This window comes from Bufo bufo, chromosome 1 (assembly GCF_905171765.1).
Source record: "Bufo bufo chromosome 1, aBufBuf1.1, whole genome shotgun sequence".
Lineage (NCBI taxonomy): Eukaryota > Metazoa > Chordata > Amphibia > Anura > Bufonidae > Bufo > Bufo bufo.
Window position 1 is genome coordinate 29333197 of NC_053389.1, and position 23850 is coordinate 29357046.

General features: G+C 44.5%; 1 protein-coding gene across 1 annotated transcript in view; it reads left to right on the forward strand.

Annotated features, from left to right (window-relative positions):
- The first annotated feature begins 1677 nt into the window (after positions 1–1677).
- LOC120986803 (phospholipase A2 inhibitor and Ly6/PLAUR domain-containing protein-like) overlaps positions 1678–23850 on the forward strand; it is a 55253-nt gene continuing 33080 nt past the window's right edge. The window contains exon 1 of the mRNA XM_040415505.1: positions 1678–1795. Coding sequence (XP_040271439.1) covers positions 1744–1795 — 52 coding nt within the window. The 5' untranslated portion in view covers positions 1678–1743. The remainder of the gene's footprint in view (positions 1796–23850) is intronic.

The following is a 23850-nucleotide window of genomic DNA, read 5'->3' on the forward strand; positions in this document are numbered from 1 at the left end:
CACAGGAGAGCTGACAGATCCTCTATACTACACCACACAGAAGAGCTGACATATCCTCTATACTACACCACACAGGAGAGCTGACAGATCCTCTATACTACACCACACAGGAGAGCTGACAGATCCTCTATACTACACCACACAGGAGAGCTGAGAGATCCTCTATACTACACCACACAGGAGAGCTGACAGATCCTCTATACTACACCACACAGGAGAGCCAACAGATCCTCTATACTACACCACACAGGAGAGCTGACAGATCCTCTATACTACACCACACAGGAGAGCCAACAGATCCTTTATACTACACCACACAGGAGAGCTGACAGATCCTCTATACTACATCACACAGGAGAGCTGACAGATCCTCTATACTACATCACACGGGAGAGCTGAGAGATCCTCTATACTACACCACACAGGAGATCTGACAGATCCTCTATAGTACACCACACACGAGAGCTGACAGATCCTCTATACTACACCACATGGGAGAGCGGACAGATCCTCTATACTACACCACACAGGAGAGCTGACAGATCCTCTATACTACACCACACAGGAGAGCTGACAGATCCTCTACACTACACCACACAGGAGAGCTGACAGATCCTCTATACTACACCACACAGGAGAGCTGACAGATCCTCTATACTACACCACATAGGAGATCTGACATATCCTCTATACTACACCACACAGGAGAGCTGACAGATCCTCTATACTACACCACACAGGAGAGCTGACAGATCCTCTATACTACACCACACAGGAGTTCTGACAGATCCTCTATACTACACCACACAGGAGAGCTGACAGATCCTCTATACTACACCACACAGGAGAGCCAACAGATCCTCTATACTACACCACACAGGAGAGCTGACAGATCCTCTATACTACACCACACAGGAGAGCCAACAGATCCTTTATACTACACCACACAGGAGAGCTGACAGATCCTCTATACTACATCACACAGGAGAGCTGACAGATCCTCTATACTACATCACACGGGAGAGCTGAGAGATCCTCTATACTACACCACACAGGAGATCTGACAGATCCTCTATACTACACCACACACGAGAGCTGACAGATCCTCTATACTACACCACATGGGAGAGCGGACAGATCCTCTATACTACACCACACAGGAGAGCTGACAGATCCTCTATACTACACCACACAGGAGAGCTGACAGATCATCTACACTACACCACACAGGAGAGCTGACAGATCCTCTATACTACACCACACAGGAGAGCTGACAGATCCTCTATACTACACCACATAGGAGATCTGACATATCCTCTATACTACACCACACAGTAGAGCTGACAGATCCTCTATACTACACCACACAGGAGAGCTGACAGATCCTCTATACTACACCACACAGGAGAGCTGACAGATCCTCTATACTACACCACACAGGAGTTCTGACAGATCCTCTTTCATTTATCAGGACAAAATAAGCAAACTAAAAAAGCAGACAATATATCACATTTCCTCTTTCAAAATTTCACCTTAATAATAAACATTTTACCAGAATTTACATTAAATCTCTGTAGCATATTTCGTCTCCTCAATTGTTGTCTGATATTTTGACTGTGTAGTTTGTACTTCAGATTTATTACACATCTAGTGCTCACATCCTGTGTATTAAATAAGTGCCTCCCACATCGCCGTTCTTCTCTGGGCTTCATCTAAGAGTTGCATCGTCTCGTTACAGTCATCATGTTCTTCTGCCTCCTCTTCCTAAGTGTTATTTCAACATTACCGACCACCAGTAAGTGACCTTCATCATCAATGTTGCTCTTTGTGGTAGGGATTTGTCAGACATGGTTCTTGTTTCATCCTTGCCTTTTGTGTTTTTTTTACCTGCTCAAAAACATCAATGGGATATTGGGTAATTGTACTGATGTTTAACTTTATGTATTCCAGAAACAAGAACTGCACCATGGTTCTAGTGAACTGGACTTAGGTCTCTATAGGGGTCCAAATGTTACTTTCTCATGAGAATTATATGCTAATGTTAAGAGGTTCTCCTTTTAGGATTTGTGTATTTTTTTTCTTCTGTGTTCAGAGAGAAGTAAACATGAAAACGGATACATTTTCATATAAAAAAGTAGCAGCAAACTTTTTTATTTTTTATTTTAAGAAATGGGTTTGGCTGTGTAGTCTCTACATTATACCATATGTATCATCCGATTATTTGAGACGCTCTATGACTTTTCTACACTGTAACATATATCACTTGGTTATATGAGCCACTCCCTGACATGTCTACAGTATCACACACAATATGTACCACACTATGACTATGTCTACATTGTAACATATGTAGCACCCAATTATTTGAGGCAACTATGACTTGTCTGCAACATATGTATCACATGGTTATTTGAGCCCCACCCTGATACAGTATATCTACATTGTAACATAGCACAGTACCACCCGATTATTTGATGCTCTCTGTGACTTGTCTACATTGTATTATACATATGTATCACCCAATATCTGAGCCATACTGTCTACATTGTAATGTTACAACCACACAGAGCAGTCATGTCTCAGTTGCAGTGAACTCTAATTAAACTAATGAGACCGCACTGTTTAGTGTATTGTTAATGGCCGCGTGGTATTAAAGGTGCTGCATTAACAACATAGACCCACTGAACAGCGAACGCAACGTGACCGCGCCATGTGGTTTTACCCTTACATATGTATCACCTGGTAACTTTAGCCACATTATGACATGTATGTTTGTTAGACCAGATCGCGGGGCCATGCAACCATTAACAATGCAGACCAACTAAGCAGAGAAGTCCTACTTATTTCGATTAGAGCCCGCTGCTGCGGCACATACAGCCATGTAGTGTTAGAATTCGGGTAATGAGGGTCTACTTAATTATGTTTTTATAGATTTTTTATTGATGCCTATATATATATATATATACACTCACCTAAAGAATTATTAGGAACACCATACTAATACGGTGTTGGACCCCCTTTTGCCTTCAGAACTGCCTTAATTCTACGTGGCATTGATTCCACAAGGTGCTGATAGCATTCTTTAGAAATGTTGGCCCATATTGATAGGATAGCATCTTGCAGTTGATGGAGATTTGAGGGATGCACATCCAGGGCACGAAGCTCCCGTTCCACCACATCCTAAAGATGCTCTATTGGGTTGAGATCTGGTGACTGTGGGGGCCATTTTAGTACAGTGAACTCATTGTCATGTTCAAGAAACCAATTTGAAATGATTCGAGCTTTGTGACATGGTGCATTATCCTGCTGGAAGTAGCCATCAGAGGATGGATACATGTTCTCATTCTGTTTACGCCAAATTCGGACTCTACCATTTGAATGTCTCAACAGAAATCGAGACTCATCAGACCAGGCAACATTTTTCCAGTCTTCAACAGTCCAATTTTGGTGAGCTCGTGCAAATTGTAGCCTCTTTTTCCTATTTGTAGTGGAGATGAGTGGTACCCGGTGGGGTCTTCTGCTGTTGTAGCCCATCCGCCTCAAGGTTGTGCGTGTTGTGGCTTCACAAATGCTTTGCTGCATACCTCAGTTGTAACGAGTGGTTATTTCAGTCAACGTTGCTCTTCTATCAGCTTGAATCAGTCGGCCCATTCTCCTCTGACCTCTAGCATCCACAAGGCATTTTTGCCCACAGGACTGCCGCATCCTGGATGTTTTTCCCTTTTCACACCATTCTTTGTAAACCCTAGAAATGGTTGTGCGTGAAAATCCCAGTAACTGATCAGATTGTGAAATACTCAGACCGGCCCGTCTGGCACCAACAACCATGCCACGCTCAAAATTGCTTAAATCACCTTTCTTTCCCATTCTGACATTCAGTTTGGAGTTCAGGAGATTGTCTTGACCAGGACCACAACCCTAAATGCATTGAAGCAACTGCCATGTGATTGGTTGACTAGATAATTGCATTAATGAGAAATAGAACAGGTGTTCCTAATAATTCTTTAGGTGAGTGTATATACACACTGGATATAAAAAGTCTACACACCCCTGTTAAAATGTCAGGTTTCTGTGATGTAAAAAAATTAGACAAAGATAAATCATTTCAGAACTTTTTCCACCATTAATGTGACCTATAAACTGTACAACTCAATTGAAAAACAAAATGAAATCTTTTAGGTCGAGGGAAGAAAAAAAATATAAAAATAAAATAATATGGTTGCACAAGTGTGCACACCCTTAAACTAATACTTTGTTGAAGCACCTTTTGATTTTATTACAGCACTCAGTCTTTTTGGGTATGAGTCTATCAGCATGGCACATTTTGACTTGGCAAGATTTGCCCACTCTTCTTTGCAAAACACTCCAAATCTGTCAGATTGCGAGGGCATCTCCTGTGCACAGCCCTCTTCAGATCACCCCACAGATTTTCAATCTGATTCAGGTCTGGGCTCTGGCTGGGCCATTCCAAAACTTTAATCTTCTTCTGGTGAAGCCATTCCTTTGTTGATTTGGATGTATGCTTTGGGTTGTTGTCATGCTGAAAGATGAAGTTCCTTTTCATGTTCAGCTTTCTAGCAGAAGCCGGAAGGTTTTGTGCCAATATTGACTGGTATTTGGAACAGCTCATAATTCCCTCTAGCTTAACTAAGGCCCTAGTTCCAGCTGAAGACAAACAGCCCCTTGGCATGATGCTGCCACCACCATGCTTCACTGTGGGGATGGTCTTCTTTTGGTGATGTGCAGTGTTGTTTTTGCACCAAACATATCTTTTGGAATTATGGCCAAAAAGTTCAACCTTGGTTTCACCAGACCATAACACCTTTTCCTAAATGCTTTTGGGAGACGTCAGATGTGTTTTTGCAAAATGTAGCCTGGCTTGGATGTTTTTCTTCGTAAGAAAAGGCTTTCATCTTGCCACTCTACCCCATAGCCCAGACATATGAAGAATACGGGAGATTGTTGTCACATGTACCACACAGCCAGTACTTGCCAGATAGTCCTGCAGCTCCTTTAATGTTGCTGTAGGCCTCTTGGTCGCCTCCCAGACCAGTTTTCTTCTCGTCTTTTCATAAATTTTGGAGGGACGTCCAGTTCTTGGTAATGTCACTGTTGTGCCATATTTTCTCCACTTGATGATGACGGTCTCCACTGTGTTCCATGGTATATCTAATATCTTGGAAATTCTTTTGTACCCTTCTCCTGACTGATACCTTTTAACAATGAAATCCCTCTGATGCTTTGGAAGTTCTCTGTGGACCACGGCTTCTGCTGTGGGATGCGACTAAGAAAATTTCAGGAAAGACCAACTAGAGCAGCTGAACTTTATTTGGGGTTAATCAGATGCACTTTAAATGATAGAAAAGAGATCCGCTTACTTCTGTCCTCTCAAAGTAGGTGCTCTAATCCAAAATTGAGACACCCCTCAAAGCTTGGTTAAATAATGTATAGATATAGGATTGGCACTCATATATGGAAAATGGACACTATTTATTGATGTGGGTAAAATAGGTGTCACCCTATGGCATATGCAATATCGATAAAAACACTATGTAAAAGAATACAGTGATAAATCAAAACACACTATGCATATTGACAATGTTAAAAGATTTTAAAAAGTCTAAAAAAATCTGAAAAAACGCAGGGACCGGTGGCACTTGGTCGTCTCTCCTGCGTCTCCTGTTGTGGACCTATATAGGTCCTAGGTGTTAATTATGGGCTTAATATCAGGTAGAGAGGGTGCGGAGTGCTCACCCATTCCACTGATACGGGACATTGTTATACAGAAACCTATTAGACTATGATGTGTTTTCTATTATAAAACATAGGAATATTGTATGGGAAGATCTCAATAAGTTTAACCCATTAGGAGGAGTACCATCTAAAAAAGCGGAGACCGACGGCACCATTCTCTCTACCTGATATTAAGCCCATAATTAACACCTAGGACCTATATAGGTCTACATCAGGAGACGCAGGAGAGACGACCAAGTGCCACCGGTCCCTGCGTTTTTTCAGATTTTTTTAGACTTTTTAAAATCTTTTAACATTGTCAATATGCATAGTGTGTTTTGATTTATCACTGTATTCATTTATACCGCACTTTACATGATGGCCGGTGTATGCTGACTCCTATTTAACAGGATTGTGAATGTGATTGCTTAATTCTGAACACAGCTACATCCCCAGTTATAAGAGGGTGTGCACACTTATGCAACCACATTATTATTTATTTATTTTTCTTCCCTCCACCTAAAAGATTTCAGTTTGTTTTTCAGTTGAGTTGTACAGTTTATAGGTCACATTAAAGGTGGAACAAGTTCTGAAATGATTTATCTTTGTCTCATTTTTTTTACAGCACAGAAACCTGACATTTTAACAGGGGTGTGTAGACTTTTTATATCCACTGTATATACACTATTATGTACACATTACACACTGTTATATACATTTATATCTACCATAATATACATTAAAGTCTACGGGTCCTGGTATCATTTCCTGTCAATATACCTACAGAATAAATCGCAGATGGCGATAGTTTATATAAAAAGGTTATGTGCAAAATGGGCAACCTGAATATTTATTTTGCCCAATGTAAGTTGTTTTGTAATTAATACGTACGCAGCTCCCGTGCAGAGCTTTGTGTCTCCGTGGTTACAGACTACAAATAACGTCTCTGTAGTCTGATTCAGAAGTTGTCTGTTAATCCTCTCCATTCGTCCCTAACATGGCAGCTCTAGGCTCGAATTCGATCCAGGGGAGCATCTACTTGGAGTTTGTAATTTCTCCCCCACGTTTGCATGGGTTTCTTTCAGGTTCTCCAGATTTTGTCCTAACACCTTAAAAAACATTCTAGGGTCACTATGGGGGGATGTGAGTGAGGACTGTCCGTGCACAATGCTGTGGACTATGTAAGCGCTGGTAAAAAATAAATGTACATTTTTCAAGAGGAAGGATGCACATTACAGGGAGTAGGACTGCAGGATCTCCAAGCATGGGGTTTGTTTGTAGGCATTCATCTATAGGTCCTGAAACCTTCTGATACACTTTGTGCTACAATTCTCACAGCTCCAAGATCACTACTTGCTGTCAGTGAATGGAAGCATTCACTGTAAGGTTCTGCAGAACCGGCAATGAAGGTAGGAACAAGTGGGGGGGGGGGGGGGGGCAACAAAAAGGCCTTGGGCATTGTGGAAACGGTCATCTCTGCGTATTCAAGAGTGTCACTATATTAACCAGTATGTTTTGTAGCACTATATGTAATTTTTTCCACTTATGCCTTTAACTGAAAGGCTGGTGGGAAGGGGTTAGGTTGAGAATTTGGCGTGGGGGGGGGAGGGGGCGTCATTTAAGTTTTCGCCTCAGGCAGCAGAAAGGCTAGGTGCATAAGTGCATATTCATTTCCTTTTTTTTAAATCAAATCTGCTCCTGATTTTGGCTTCCAAAACTGCAAGCAGAGATCTGACTGGGTGGACGTCCCCTAACACATCTAGGTATGTGAAAATAAGAAGGTTCACTTTCACAGTCGCGAGCGGTGTAAAGGGAAAGGTTATTTGCTGCACTTCCACGATCCTCCTGCTTCTACTATGGGATCCAGGTGGAGAGGAGCCCTCAACTTCCCCGAGCAGAGGTTTACGTTCCTGGAGCCGGAGCTCCCTCCTCCTGTTTGGAGCTGGGAACCATACTTGGCAATGAGAGTTGAAGGCTTCAAGCTTCCAGTAAACAAGATGAGACAGGGAGGACACCGAAGGGGAGGGCGCCATCTTACTGCGTGATCTCTCTTCTTACTGACGAAAACAGAGTCAAGGTCCGTGCAATGTTCAACTGCAAGAGGTTTAGAAGACATTTTGGAATAGGAATTGAAGTGCAGATTTTACTTTTCAGCTACAGGGACTGGTGGTGGTGCATGCAACCAGTGCAACACGCACAGTATGAACTGGTGGTGGGGGAGGGGGTTGTATAATGGGATCCTGCTAGAAATAGCTCATAAAAATTATTTAGAGCCCTGAGTTGTATTAAGAGATTCACTGATAATCCCGGCACAGCTCAGCTGAATGTAATGATACCTCCCCCTTAGAGATCCATTGCTTCATTCTGGAGAAAAAGTACCTTAAATCCATGAACAGTTCAGTGCACCGAGGGCGGGCCCAAGTCACTGTGCACCTTTGCTCCCCCTGCTTCCTCTTTCAGCCCCTCTCTTTCTTCATTGAGAGGGCCAGGCGAGATGACTATGCTGGAACCTGGCCCTGTCAATCAGGAAGGAGAGGGAGGAGCTGACAGAGGAAGCAAGGGTGCACAGCGTGGCTTGGGTCCGCCCTCGGTGCACCTAATGGCTAATTTGAATACGGATTAAAAGTACTTTTTCTCCAGAATGAAGCAACAGATCGTTAAGTGAAAGGTATTATTATTAGCAAGATTCTTTTATCAGACCTTTCTGACCGGTGGGGGTCCGACACCCGGGGCCCCTGCTGATCAGCTGTTTGGGAAGGCAGTGGCACTCGCAGTAATGCCGCGGCCTTCTTTCAGCTTAGTTTAGGCCATGTTACGTCACGTTAATTGGTCACATGGCCGAGGCGCAGCTCATGGGGCTGAGCTGTGATACCAAGCATAGCCACTACACAATGTACGGCGCTGTGCCTGGTGAGCATCTGCTAACATATAGACAGAGGAAAAATTAAAAGGAAACTCCAAGAAAATCTGGTCCACTACTCATCTCTCATAAAAACAGAAATCCCATGATGGCCGTAAAGGCTATGCTATCCATACAGTTATCATTAAATAGCATCTGTCAGCAGTTTTGTACCTGTGAACCTGGCTGACCTGTTGCATGTGTGCTTGGCAGCTGAAGACATCTGTGTTGGCCTCATATGTGCCCGCATTGCTGAGAAAAATGATGTTTTAATATATGCAAATGAGCCTCTAGGAACAACGGGGGCGTTGCCGTTACACATAGAGGCTCAACTCTCTCTACAACTGCCGCGCTCTCTCCACTGTGATTGACACGGCCAGGCAGTGAAAATGTATGAACATGCCAAGTGCACATGCAACGGGTCAGCCAGTTTCATAGGTAGAAATCTGATGACAGATGCCCTTTAACTGAGTGACAGATATGTGGCCCCTCACAGTAATATGCCCAGGATTGTGCCCCATCAAAGTAATATGCCCAGCTGTGCCTCCTCACAGTAATATGGCCAGGATTGTGCCCCCTCACAGTAATATGGCCAGGATTGTGCCCCCTCACAGGAATATGCCCAGCTGTGCCCCATTACAGAAATATGCCCAGGATTGTGCCCCCTCACAGTAATATGCCCAGCTGTGCCTCCTCACAGTAATATGGCCAGGATTGTGCCCCCTCACAGGAATATGGCCAGGATTGTGCCCCCTCACAGTAATATGCCCAGGATTGTGCCCCCTCACAGTAATATGCCCAGGATTGTGCCCCCTCACAGTAATATACCCAGGATTGTGCCCCATCAAAGTAATATGCCCAGCTGTGCCTCCTCACAGTAATATGGCCAGGATTGTGCCCACTCACAGTAATATGGCCAGGATTGTGCCTCCCCCAAAGGAAAATGGCCAGGATTGTGCACCCTCACAGTAATATGGCCAGGATTGTGCCCCCTCACAGGAATATGGCCAGGATTGTGCCCCCTCACAGGAATATGGCCAGGATTGTGCCCCCTCACAGTAATATGGCCAGGATTGTGCCCCCTCACAGTAATATGGCCAGGATTGTGCCCCCTCACAGGAATATGCCCAGCTGTGGCCCCTCACAGGAATATGCCCAGCTGTGCCCCTCACAGAAATATGCCCAGCTGTGCCCCCATTACAGAAATATGCCCAACTGTGCCCCCTCACAGAAGGTAAAAAAATATAAAAAAACTTTATATACTCATTTCCTTTATCAGCAGCAGGATCCACATCGGCTGCTCTGGTCTGTGTAGGAGGAGGAGCAGAGGCTGACTGTCGGCTGGCCCCGCCCCCGCACAGACCTGCAGCGTGGAGCGTCGCCATGGGGGAGGAATGATGGAGCAGGAAGCCGACCGTTCTCTGCTTCATCATTACAGGCAACTGTCTCTGCTGAAGCGGGGATAGCTGCCTGAGAGCGGGACATACCTCCCCCGTACTGGGACCACTGGACAGCCACTGAAATCCGGGACTGTCCCGCAGGATCTAGGATGGTTTGGAGGTATGTGTATGGTGGGGACATGTTGTGGTCTGGAGATTACCTGTGTGGATGTATTAGGTCAAAGATGTATGGAAGGGACAGCACATGGAATGAGTCAGATTCTAACAAATCATTCATAAAATATGATTTGTGCCTGAAATTATTCTGCCAATGTCACTAACACTACCTTTATCTCCACCACCTTGGCTATAAGTGCCACTACTACTACTACAACCAGTATACCTATGCATTGGGTTACCCATCTCCGCCTTAACCTCCTGCTCATGGCAGTTCAAATGCTGACGGTTCTCACACAAGTCATCAACAAGAAGACTACCTTGAGCACCTTCCATAGTACATGGGGTTTTGTTGATTCTTCTTAGGGAAAAAAGGTTCCCCACTGGGAAGGGGCAGTGAAGACCAGGGCTGATTCTAGCCTTTCTGCTGCCTGAGGCAAAAATTGAAATGGAGTCCGCCCTCCCCATATGATTGTGTTTCCGGTGCGCATTGTTCCCCCGCTCCTGTGGCCCGAGTTGCAGCTTACTGAGCAGATGGTCCTGATTACATCAATGTGATCTCCTGTACCAGGCCACAGGCAGCTCGATGATGGGGTTACATGACCACGTCATTGCACTGCCTGTGACCTGGCGGAGGATGTTGTGATGTCATCTCGACCATCTGTGCCATTCTACTGTCCCATAGGCTTCAGGCCTAGCGACATGAGGCCTATGAGACTGAATGGTGGCGACGGGAGCAACCTGCTGCCCCCCTCAGAGTCAGGTCGGTTGCAACCTGAGATTCTCATCTCACCTCATAGCTGAAGCAGATCTGGTGAAGACAGAGATGATGCAAGGCAAAGGCTTATCTGGGGCCGCAAGGAGGAGGAGCAGGAGGAAAGCGCTGACCCCTGGCACGAAGGCGTAGTGCAAGACTCAGAGGTGACATCAGGGGCGTAGCTATAGGGGGTGCAGAGGTAGCAGTCGCTACCGGGCCCAGGAGCCTGAGGGGGCCCAAAGACCCTTGTGTCACATAAGAAGACACCAGTATTATAGAAAGACACCAGTATTACAGAAAGTGCATGCTGGTCAAGTTATAGCTCTGGCTGGAGGGAAGGGGTCAGGTCAAGAATTTGGCATGTTGGGGGGGTCTACTGTTTACATTTTTTGCCGCAGGCAGCATGAAGGCTATGTGCTTCCCTAGCCACAAAACACTGAGGGAAAGGGGGGGCCCAAGCTGAACCCTTGGACCAGGGCCCATGAGCCTTTCGCTACGCCCCTGGGTGACATCAATATCACCCTGCAGATAAGAGGAGCGAGCCATCCAGCCCACAATATCATTCTCTTTGTCCTCAATAATAATCTGGCACCTACCGGAAATGAGGGGGAACTGTGGCTTGCTGCTGCTACTACTGGCCGGACATGTGGTGCCGGACTCTGCTGTTACTGATATTTGCACTGCTACAGCCAACCAAAACCTCATTTCCGGATAAATTGAATATACCGTAACTGGTATATTGATGCAGTAAAATGCATTGAATCAAACTGGTTTACTAGTATACCGTTGGAAAATTCACTGGTATGGTAAAGCAGTGAAATATCTTGAATTAAACTGGTACATTTTAAGGCATCTCTCCTTGCCTTTCGCAACCCCTCTGTCCCTTCACTGCTCTCTAGCGGTGGATCCGGCCACCGAAGTTTTGTGTCCCCCACTGAAGAAACCAGGAACCTGACTGCTAGGCATTTCCCGTGGTCCCATAAGGCACACATACTCCCCAGGTCTTAAAGGGCCAGTGCACGCTAATCTTCACCAGCCAATGGCTGGACACCTGTGGATACTTAGAGCATCTTTTCATAGGAAGAGGTGCCTGAAAAATAGGATCCCTAGCTTGCTAATTCCTGCAAATGTATGCAGTTCTGTTTGTCTTCCCATGTACTGAACACAGCCTGTTTACCATTTTTGACCCTCTACTACCTGACCTGACCTACGCCTGATTACCATATTGACCCTTTGCCTCTTGACCTGAACTTGGACTTGTATCTGTAACGGTCATGTCCACACACACACAGGGGGAAGGGTAGTGACCACTGCGCTCCACCCTCACCCCTGGCCTTGCCTACTTGCCTCACGAGTCCTGATGACAGGGGACAACTGGACGGCAGTCCCTAACTTAGGATATGTGCAGGGAAGACAGACAAGACAAAATACGGAACATGAACGGACCGGGTCAGAACCAAGAGAGCTACGCAGTACAACGGATTAAGCAAAGAATGGTCAGGAGAAGCCAGGGTCAAATACCAGGAGAGTAGCGAAGTACAAGAGGAGTCCTAAGAGAGTAGTCAGGTGGGAGCCGAGGTCACAATACCAGGATGAATGCGCAGTACAGGAGGAGCAGGCAGAGGATCGTCAGGGAACAGGATCAGGAAAGTATTCAGCAGTCCAACAAATAGCCAGGAACCTAGAAACTAACAGGCAACCTGTGGCCAGCAGGCTGCCTGTATTTATAGTGAGGAGTGAGGGTCATGTGACGTGGCCAGCGTCACATGACCGACAGGCCAACCAGTCGAGCACCGAGTGATCAGCTCGGCGCTCAAGGCAGACTAAGAGCAGGGAGCCACCCAGCCAGCAAAGCCGCCCTGGGAATGAGGTCAAACACAGATCCTCATTCCCAAAGCTAAGCAACAGGTCTGCGGGCAATGGGGGACCGAGTGCACCTTCGGAACCCTGTGACAGTATCATGGACATACTCTACATGCCCTTACCTTGGCCTGGCTATGACTACAGTTTTGCCTGATCCATTGGTACTCTGCACCAGTGTCTCTGACCCCCGTGGGTCAGCTGTAAACCACACATGGACTACTCCAAGAGGTAGCAGCCTGGTGGCTCCCCTGCAGTAAAGTCCAGATCCTTATATAGGGGTTAAAGGGTAAAAACCTGCCAGGATTACACCCTTAGGATTAGCCCAAAATCAAATCTGTTGGTTGCCACAGGGGTTCCACACCCACTGTCTGTAATAGTATACAAAAAAAAAAGTGTGGTACCATGTTAGACAGTAAAGAAAAGATTTAGTGCCCTCATTAAGAGTAACAAAATAAGTGTTTAGCAGGTATAATTCATTTTAATGGCTTACAAAAATAGAAGCAACAACATTACATTGCAAGCTTTCAAAACACCTCATGCATGAGGAAGAGATAATGTCACACATAATGTCTGTGAATGTCTTCTCCAGCTTTTCCTCATGGATTGGTTTCTCAACAGGAATGATGTTTCTCCTGGAGCCAAACTAGTGTTTGCCCTGAATGGTAGGTAGAGCAAAACAGAATTGGCCGATGCAATACTGACTAGAAAGCTAGAAAGGGGAAGCTAATTCCAACCAGATGCAAGTATAATATTTTGAAGCATGTATCAAGACTGGCAGATAATAAAAATTCTAGATAATTAGAACTTAGATGACAAGAACCATATGGTCATGTAATGGATAATGGCCCAAAGGGATGATGATGGTCAGGTAATGGTGCAGACAAATAATGATAACCTGAGATGAGCAGACCACCATTGACCCTAACTAATAATCCCTGAAACTTTCCCTGAATACAGGCCCTAACACCACTGGCCATCATTGGCCCTACTAACGCTAAGACTATAATAGGAGGACTCTAGGACCCAGAGACAATAAACCTATACAAATCAGAGGCGGACAAGGCAAGACAGAAACAAATAAGAAAAGGCTAACTATAAACTGCACTACTAGAAATGCTCAATGATACACTGAATGCAAACAAAGAGACCTTCCGCTATAACCAGCAACCCATTGCTGAAGCGGAAGACGTTTAAAGCTTGGCTACCCAATCAGGAACTCCTCTTCTAAATGGGTCTGCGCTGCAACAGTGAAATGAGCTGGCCACTAACAACAACCAAACAGGAGAGGACAAAGGGACTGCAGAAATAAAGCTGTTGGTCATAACATTACCCCCACACTCACCCAGCATGGATGTTCCTAGCTGGCTCCCAGCACCTTTCTTTAGGACCCCTCCTCCCGCCCTTCCCAATTCTACAATTCTGTCTATCATGATGCCACTTACAGTCACGTGTCTTCTTAACCACACACTAAAAGGCTGTTGAAATACAAGAACAGATGGGGTCTACAGACAGACAATCTAAAAGAAGACACAGGATTAGGGTATATTCACAACCGTAAATGCGGATTTGAAAAATACAGATGACGTCCGTGTGGCGTCCATGTTGCATCCGTGTTTTTTTACTAACCCATGGGTCCGTGGTCTGCATTTGCAGCCAAGAATACAACATGTTCTATCTTTGCTGAACCATCATATAGATGCAGAAAACACACAGATATCTTCTCTGAAGCCATGCACACCGTAGCTGGGAACACTGTATTTGCAAATCACATCCGACAACAAAAGGCAGCATTGGAGAAAAAATAACTTGTGCTTAAAGGAGTTCTCCGGGAAAGATAAAAATGAAAATACTGAAAAAACATGTTATAAATAAACTCTTAAATGTCTTTAATTATTTATAATGGCTTCTTTAGTCTAGGGGACAATCAGTCAAGTAGTTAAAATGGTGGCTCTTGGATTTATGATCATAAAATCGGTTCTTCTCGTGACACTGCAGGACGGCCGGTGTGAGCCCTATGTAAAGTCTGCTGGTCTCAGCACTGTGAAGAGGTATATTATGTGCAGATGATGGCTGAGATAACTGCTCTGCTGTGTCCCTGTGCTTCAGAAAGGAGTTTACCCCATCCCGTACTCGGAGACTGAACTCTCTCCAGCTCTTCTATGTCTGCTGAGGGGAGGAGCGTCATTAGAAAACACTTCAGTCTCCGGGTATGGGATGAGGTAAACTCCTTTCTGAAGCACAGGGAAACAGCAGAGCAGTTATCTCAGGGGGTTGACGTAATGACGTAGTCACGCTACGTTGCACCTCCCTCCTCCCCCTCCACCTGCCATGTCGTGAAACTTATGCGCTACCCTGAACGACCTGAGGGCCTCACCGCTTCTGACCCTTGGTACAAGGCCGGATCTCCTCAACACCCTCCCCGTCTCCGTGGTGTGACTGCCCGGTTCTATTTGGTGTTCCCTGAGGGCTCCTATCTCCGGTCCCTGTCTGCTCTCTTTTGCCTCTCTGCTCCTTGCTCCTCCGCCTCCTCGTTCTCCAGTCCCCGCCGGTCCCAGGATCGAGGTTTGTGTCCTCCCTGGTCTGTTTGTTTGATCCACCCTCCCTTTTGTCTCCTTGTGTATATCTTCTGACCCTCCTGTGTTTGCTTCCTCATACCAAAGGTCTGCTTTATTCGTTTCTCTCCTGAACATTTTATCGGACTGGTACTGGTTGTACTTTAGTTGAACTATTTGGATGAACTTTTTTTTTCTCCTTTTTTTTTTTGCTTTTTTTTGCTTTTTACCACAGCAAGTCTTGATATTTCCCCTCTGGTATTTAATATAAGAATGTTCAGAAGGTATAGAGGGGAGGGAGACGGGAAAGAAAAAAAGAAATGGAAAGAAATAGGGAAGAGAAAAGGAAGAGAAGGTAGAGAAAGAGAATAAAAAAAGGAAGAAAATAAAGGGAGGAGAAAGGAGAGAAAAGGGAAAGGGAAAAAGGGAGGAAAGGGAGAGAAGAATAAAAAGAAGATGAAAAGAAGGGAAGTAGGGGGAGAAAATGACCCCTAAGCAAAATAGGCCTTCTGCTGAGTATACATTTGCCAAAACAGGCCAGAAATGGGCAGTATAGGACAAAATTGAACAATTCTTGAAGTCTCCAAAGGTAACTACAAGAGAGGGACAAAAAGGGTTGCATGATTTGGATGTAGAAAAAAAGGCGGATCTAGAATAAAAAAGAAGTACCGGATCATTACATTCAGGAGGTGGGGGGGGGAGAGATGACGTAAATGTCTTGTCCAAAGATGAATCCTCACCACTGATTGAAATCTTGAGCGCAGTTAAAAAAAAATGGAGCGTTAATAAAAGACATCTCAACTCAACTTGGGGTAATTCAGACCGATGTGGTTCTGATTAAAGATGACGTCTCCAAAATACGGGACAGAGTAACTACCATAAAATAAACTGTGGAGGTCCTGGAGAAGGAAGTTAAAATGCTTATAACGGAAATCCCCACGTTGAGATCTGAGGGTAACACCTTAAAAAAAAGATGGTGGATCTGGAAGACAGGTCTAGGTGACGCAATGTGAAAATTGTGGGCTTACCTGAAGGCATGGAAGGGGACAATCCTGGTGATATGATACACAATTTACATAGTAACATAGTTTATAAGGCCTAAAAAAGACATTTGTCCATCCAGTTCGGCCTGTTATCCTGTTGATCAAGAGGAAGGCAGAAAAACCCTGTGAGGTAGAAGCCAATTTTCCCAACTTAAGGGGGAAATCAATTCCTTCCCGACTCCAATCAGAATAACTTCCTGATCACTGACCCCTCTCTAGTAGCTATAACCTGTAATATTATTATCCTCCAGAAACACGTCCAGGCCCCTCTTGAACTCTTTTATTGTACTCACCATCACCACCTCCTCAGGCAGAGAGCTCCATAGTCTCACTGCTCTTACCGTAAAGAATCCTCTTCTATGATTGTGCACAAACCTTCTTTCCTCCATATGCAGAGGATGTCCCCTTGTCACAGTCACAGTCCTGGGGATAAATAGATGATGGGAGAGATCTCTGCACTGACTCCTGATATATTTATATATAGTTATTAGATCTCCCCTCGGTCGTCTTTTTTCTAAAGTGAATAACCCTAATTTTGATAATCTTTCAGGGTACTGTAGTCCCCCATTCCAGTTATTACTTTAGTTGCCCTCCTCTGAACTCTCTCCAGCTCTGCTATGTCTGCCTTGTTCACAGGAGCCCAGAACTGTACACAGTACTCCATGTGTGGCCTGACTAGTAATTTGTAAAGTGGCAGGACTATGTTCTCATCACGGGCATCTATGCCGCTTTTGATGCAACCCATTATCTTATTGGCCTTGGCAGCAGTTGCCTGACACTAGCTTCTACAGCTTAGTTTGTTCACTAAAATTCCTAAGTCCTTTTCCATGTCAGTGTTACTGAGTATTTTACCATTTAGTATGTACGGGTGACTTGCATTATTCCTTCCCATGTGCATAACCTTACATTTGTCAGTGTTAAACTTCATCTGCCACTTATCTACCCAAGCCTCCAATTTATCCAGATCCCTCTGTAGCAGTATACTGTCCTCTTTTGTGTTAAATACTCTACACAGTTTAGTGTCATCTGCGAAAATTTATATTTTACTGTGCAAGCCTTCTACAAGATCAATAATAAACATATTGAAGAGAATAGGGCCAAATTCTGACCCCTGAGTTACCCCACTAGTGACTAGGTACTCCAAATTTTGGAGCGGTTTGGAAGGGAGCATTTATCTCCATTATTTTTTGTGGAAAGGACCCCTCGGGTTCCGGGGGTAAACCAACTCCTGGAAGGTACCCGCGGACACTTCTTGTGAAGAATAGATAATTGTTTCACAAGATAGGGACATGATTTTGAGAAGGGCAAGGGAGTGCCCCCCTATTCTATACAATGGAAATAGACTGTCCTTTTTTCCACATTTTTCTAAGGATATTCAAGAAAAGAGACATAGCTATACCGAGGTTAAGAGACGACTTCGTGAAAAGAACATTAAATATTAATTTGTCTATCCGGCGAAAATGCGGATAATCTTGGGACTCACTTTTTTATATACTTCTGACCTTGTGGTAGACTGGCTTGATCAGAATAACATCTGATCCTTTTTGCTTTTTTTCCATTGTGGTGTGGGGGGGGGGAAGAGGTGGTCTCAGTTGAGAGATCTGTCCTAAGATGATGGCGGATCAAGAGTTGGAGGGATGGGAGGGTAGTATGTAGTTTGTATGGTGGATTGCAATTCGTCTCCCAGGTTGGTGAGGGAAGAGGTAGGTACTGTAATCTTTTTTTTTTTTTTTTTTTGGCTGATTGATGTCGGTTAGAATCCTAACCTGGAATGTTCGTGGTCTTGGTGATAAATTAAAAAGACGGGCAGTTTAGTTTATGATCAGGTTCGGAGACATCTTCCAGCGATTGTCAGTTTAGTGGAGACCCACTTTACTGAGGGGGAGATCCCTCGACTCGGTGAGGGTTGGGCCGTGCAGACCTATCATTCCACTTTTACTAGTTGTTCAAGAGGAGTAACAGTATTAATTCACAAAGGGATTGATTTTGTCTGCCGGGCCTCCTTCATCGATAAGTAGGGGAGATTTGTTTTCCTTTATGGAAACTTATCTGGGAAACTATGCATCTTGGCTTTTATTTATATTCCTCACCCTTTTTCTCTTTATGTACTTAACGGTTTACTTACTTTTATGGATCAGTGGCCTGAATGCCCTGTCATTGTGAAGGGGGACTTTAATTGTGTTATTGATCCAGAAAAGGATAGGGTTTCCATGGAGAGAGACACGTATTTCCCACGTCAAGGGTCTCCTTTATCCTGTTTTTGCCAGGAATCTGGCTTTGTGGATATATGATGATATTTTGGGAAGGGGAAGCGAGCATATTCCTGTGTTAGTAAATCTGGGAGGTCGATGTCTAGAATAGATTTAGCCTTGATAAATAAAAACTATTTGAAATATATAAAATGTCTGAAATATGAGCCTAGGTCTCTATCCGATGATCTACCTCTCTCCATTGAGTTATCTATGGCGGATGATAAATACAGTGTTAGACCTCCATTTAGATTGAACCCTCACTGGATTTTTATAATGGACAATCATGAATTGATTAAACAGGAGCTAGAATTATTTTGGGATAGTAATTATAACTCAGCAAGGACCCATTTGGTATGGGATGCATTTAAGGCCTTTATGAGGGGGGTGTTTATTAGTAATATCTCTAATTTAAGAAAAAGCTATGCTAAGAAAGAGAGAGACTTGCAAGAAGCAGCGGCTGCCGGTATGGATGAGTTTTCCAGTAAGAACTCAGAACAAACTAGGAAAACTATGCAGAGGACAAGTCAGGCCATTTCTGGCTTTCTTTTGGACAAGGCCCAGCAAAGGCTTTTTTTAGGGGACAAAAATATTTTTCTGAATCAGGTCGTTCATGAAAAATGCTGGCTAGGGTGATCTCTAATCAGGATTAAAAAAAAAGAGATAGTTTGTACTTTCAGGAGAACGGATACTATTATCCAAGATCAGGAATGCATTAAAGAGGCATTCGTGAAATATTTTCTGGAATTGTATAAATCAGAAAATAGTACTTTAGATGAAGCAATTGATTTATATTTGGATTCTCTCTTCCAGTCCTTACAGATATCCAAAGAGAGACCCTTGATGCGGACCTCTCCTTGCAGGAGTTAGAGGCAGCTTTGAAAGCTTGTGCGGGAAACTCTTTCCCAGGATTTGATGGATTCCCATATGAATTTTATCGTAAATATAGGGAGGTTGTTTTTCCCCATCTTCTGAAGGTATTTATCGAGGTAATAGAGGATGGTAGTCTTCCAGAATCAATGACAGAGGTGGCATTGCGGTATTTTGAATGCCGGATCCGGCACTAATACATTCCTATGGAAAAAAATGCCGGCATTCAGGGAAGTGTTCAGGTTTTTTGGCCGGAGATAAAACCGCATCATGGGTCCTTTCTTTTTTTTTTCCCTTTTATTAAGCAATAATATTTCCATACAAAATTAAACATCATAATTATTATTTCCATTTCCTTAAACCTTACCTCCGATTCCCTCCCAAACTACCACCCCTTTGCGAAGCGTCTCCCATCCCCCCCCCCGTACCTTAAACCATTTATCCTCAGAGTTTCTTTGTTTATATAAGATATTTTCATACCTTTTAATCTTGTTAACAAGATTTAACCATGTATTTATACCAGTGGTTCATGGTGGTTGTTGTGGCTGGGATGTGGTATTGGATTGCCGGCCCTCTTGTGCGGTTGGGGGGCTCTGGAGGCGTGTTGTTGCGGGGGGAGTTCGGATTGCTGGTGTGGGGGAGTTCGGATTGCTGGTGTGGCGGCCGGGCCTCGTTGTCCTGTCCTCGGCCGGCGCCTATCCCATGGCTGCAGGGGTCCGGGCGGTTTCGTCTTTTCATTTGGACCCGCTGGAGTTGTGGTGTCGAATTCGGCAATTCTCCTTAGCTCTGCCCTGGACATGGTTGCGGTGTGATTGCCCCCTCTCCATGGTCTTCTGTCATCAAGCCAAAATTGGAAGCAAGTCTGGTACTCTGGCATCGTTATATTGACGACATCATATTTATTTGACAAAACACAGAGGATAACTTAAATGTTTTTTAGAGGAAATTAACATCAATGAGAGAAAATTGAGTTTCACAACTGATATATAAAAAAAAATTGTAGACATTTTATTATTTCATTAAAACATTCAAATAAAGTTAAATAAAAAATGTGGTGACGGGGTTTCTTTAAGATTTATAGGAGCATACAACAGTTGAGTGGGTTTTTCTGGAGGTGTCTCCTATTGAGCATGCAAGAGTAAATCAGAGTTCTCCTGCGGTAACATGGTCAACATTTTATCAGGATGGAATATGGGAGAAGGCACAGCATCTCCACATTCTGTTGTAGAAAACTACGGGAAAAGGCATCAACTTTTAGGTTTTAGGTTTTTGGAACCTAGATGGAAGGTAATGACAAATGAAAAGGCTGAAAAACAAAGCCCATCTAGCCTTTCTATACAAAAGGTTTTTCTGGTCTGTATGCACCACAATGGGGATACTGGCTCCTTCTAACCAGTGCCTCCTGTCCTCAAAGACCCTTTTTTTAACAGCCCACAATTACCCACATCCTAGTTTAATTCTTTAGAACACTTCAGAATACACATGGATGCAATTTATGGCCCCTGGTGTTTTTCTTGCAACACAGTATAGCTGCTGCTCCAACATCAGAACCGTCCACCTCAGAACTGTAGCTTAACATCTGGATGTCTCAAGACAGGACAGGAAGAGAATAATGTCTTGAGGATAGGGCAACCAACTGCACTGTACAAGCAGCAGGCTGTCATCCAGGTGTTAAGCTACAGTTCTGAAGTGGACAGCTCTGAGGTTGCATCTTTCCCTAAGGGCCCATTCATATGTCCGTATGAACGGGTCTGCACCATGTGGTCTCTGCATCCATAGCTCCGTTCCACGGCCCCGCAAAAAAATGTCCTATTCTTGTCCGCAATTGCTATGATAGTGCCGGCCATGTGCAGTCCGAAAATTGCAGAATGCACACGGGCCTGTATCTGTGTTTTGCGGATCCGAAAAACACTACAGTCATCTGAATGCGCCCTTATAGAGACACAGGACTGGAATGATTTAGACTCTGAAAACAGAAGACTGGTTTGATTCCTCCAGCTGGATCTCATTACACGAGAAGAAAAAACTGATCTGGCACATTGCCCATCTCATGCCATTATGGATAATGACACAAAGCAAAGCCCATATCAGGGAGAAAGACAAAGAATGAGAGAGAGAGAGAGAGAGAGAGACAGCAATAGAGTAAGAAAAAGAGATGGAGGGAAGAGAGTGAGAAAGTAAAAGAGATGTTAGCCGGAGCGGAGAGCTGTGCCCTTGTCACCTACAGTAACTTGGCACGAAAATAAGGCAGTAGAGGCACATATAATTTTATAGCAAACACAGCTTTACTTACAGTGTTTACATGTTGGTCTCTCCATAGAAAGGTATGGGCTTGGCGGTTACATCACTCAAAATAAAGGTATAAAACATAACTGTTGCAGTATCTTAAAAGTGCGGTAAACACATTGGTTCTCCAATAGAGGCACAGTTCTTGACACTATTTACTAGTTGAAGTAAATGAGGAGAATAGAGATGACCAAACCACTTGGTAACAAACATTACGAACTTTTCAAATTCAGTCCAGCATACGAACCCGATCCTTTCCAGGTTCGTTTCGGACAAATCCAGTAAAATGGCCTGCAGCACTATTTTACTGCACATGTTGGTGGGAAAAAGCACTAAGGAGGAGGAAAGGTGCTCACATGAACCTGAGAGGAAATGGGGGGGATAGCTTGCCCTGATTGGCTGACAGATCAGTGCTGCAGCACGCAGGAAGGTGCCCTTGCAGAAAGAGCAGAACGCCATTCTATGTTGGGCTGTGAATGACAGGGACATTGAAGAGAAAGGTTAGAATGAGACAGAAGGATTGTGTAGAATAGGGATAGGCAGGGAAAGCTGTCAGCCAGGGAGTGAGAAGTGAGGAGCTGAGGCTGGGTGTGCCTGGCAGTGCCTTCTAGCTGCATTTACAGCCTTATAACACAACAGCAGCTGCTGAAGAACCTCAAAAACAGCTACCTGCAAGAACATTTTCTTTTTTTTGCCATTTTAACAGAAATAGTCTTTTTTTTGGGGGGGGGGGGGGGGGGGAGGGTGGATAAGCTCAAAACTGTACAACACGTGTTTTACCATTGGTGTAGCATTTGAAATCTCAGTGAAAACACCTGAAATACTAGTCTGAAGTCGATGCAGTTTTTTTATTTAGGATAATAGCATACATGTGTCTAGGCAAAAATCCATGTTGGTACATCTGTAACACCCCAGAGTGGTGTTACCATTCCTGCACAATGCTACTGTCTCTAAAGTGGTGACCCACGCCCGGACGACGTGGGATTACAAGATAGCCGTTGAGGGGTTGGTCATCCAAGTCGTGGAAAACCCGTTGTATGGGGATCCGAAACTGGAGCGCCGCCTGGGCACCGTCATTTGGTTTTCTGTGGAGCGGGGGAGAGGCTTCCTGGCAGGCGACGAGACCGGTTAGGAACTGTTTGTGGGCCACAGATCTGTGAAATGCCCCTATCTCCCCCAGGCCCGACATAGCTTGTATGCAGGGAACCAGGTAGATTATACTCCCATGGGCTCCACTATGAGACGATTCACCACCGAGGTGACCCTGCTGGACAAGCTCCTAGTCCCTGTGCCAGTACCTGAACACTAGCCAGAGGATTCAGCAGCTCCAACACGTGTGCACTGCTTGCAGGAGACCGTGGAGGGAGTCCTCTGTTTCCAAAAAAAGCCTCATCCCCAGCCGGAGGCTCTGATTCTGGGCCTACCTCCTCCTCCCACCTTCCAGCTCGGGTACCAGATGACCACCGCCTTCTCATACCACCCACAGTGGTAAATTACTAGCTTCCCTGGAAGATGGCATCAGATTCAACAACGGGGCCCCGGTTCCCAATGTCACCATTGGAGGCCCAATTGCAGCAGCCATTGCCAGTGACCGCAGCTATTGCCAGTGTTACCAGCTGGTCAGGACCAGAATTCTCCACTAGAAGGCAGTGTAGCTCCCCCACCACTGCACGTCTTGCCTACAAAGGGCGGAAGCGACTCCTGATGAGTTTCAGCAGCTCCAGCAGTGAAGAGGATTTCAGGTTCCTCCTCTAAGGAGCTCCCCTTTGTGTTCTGTCAAGTAAAGAAAAAATCATGGACTACCCGAGACACATCTTGGATTAAATGAAGCTTGCAAATGTGTTTTTTATTAATAAATATTATATATAAATCATATTATTGATTGTTTAACTTTTAGCAGTTAAAGGGGCTGTCTGCTTTCTACTGTTGATGAAAATTCACTTCTATGGACGGCTTTGTCTCTTCAAGTGAATAGGAAGGAGCCATCCCATAGAAGAGAATATGGGCGCCATACTGTTAATTATGCAAATGCTGCAGCGAGC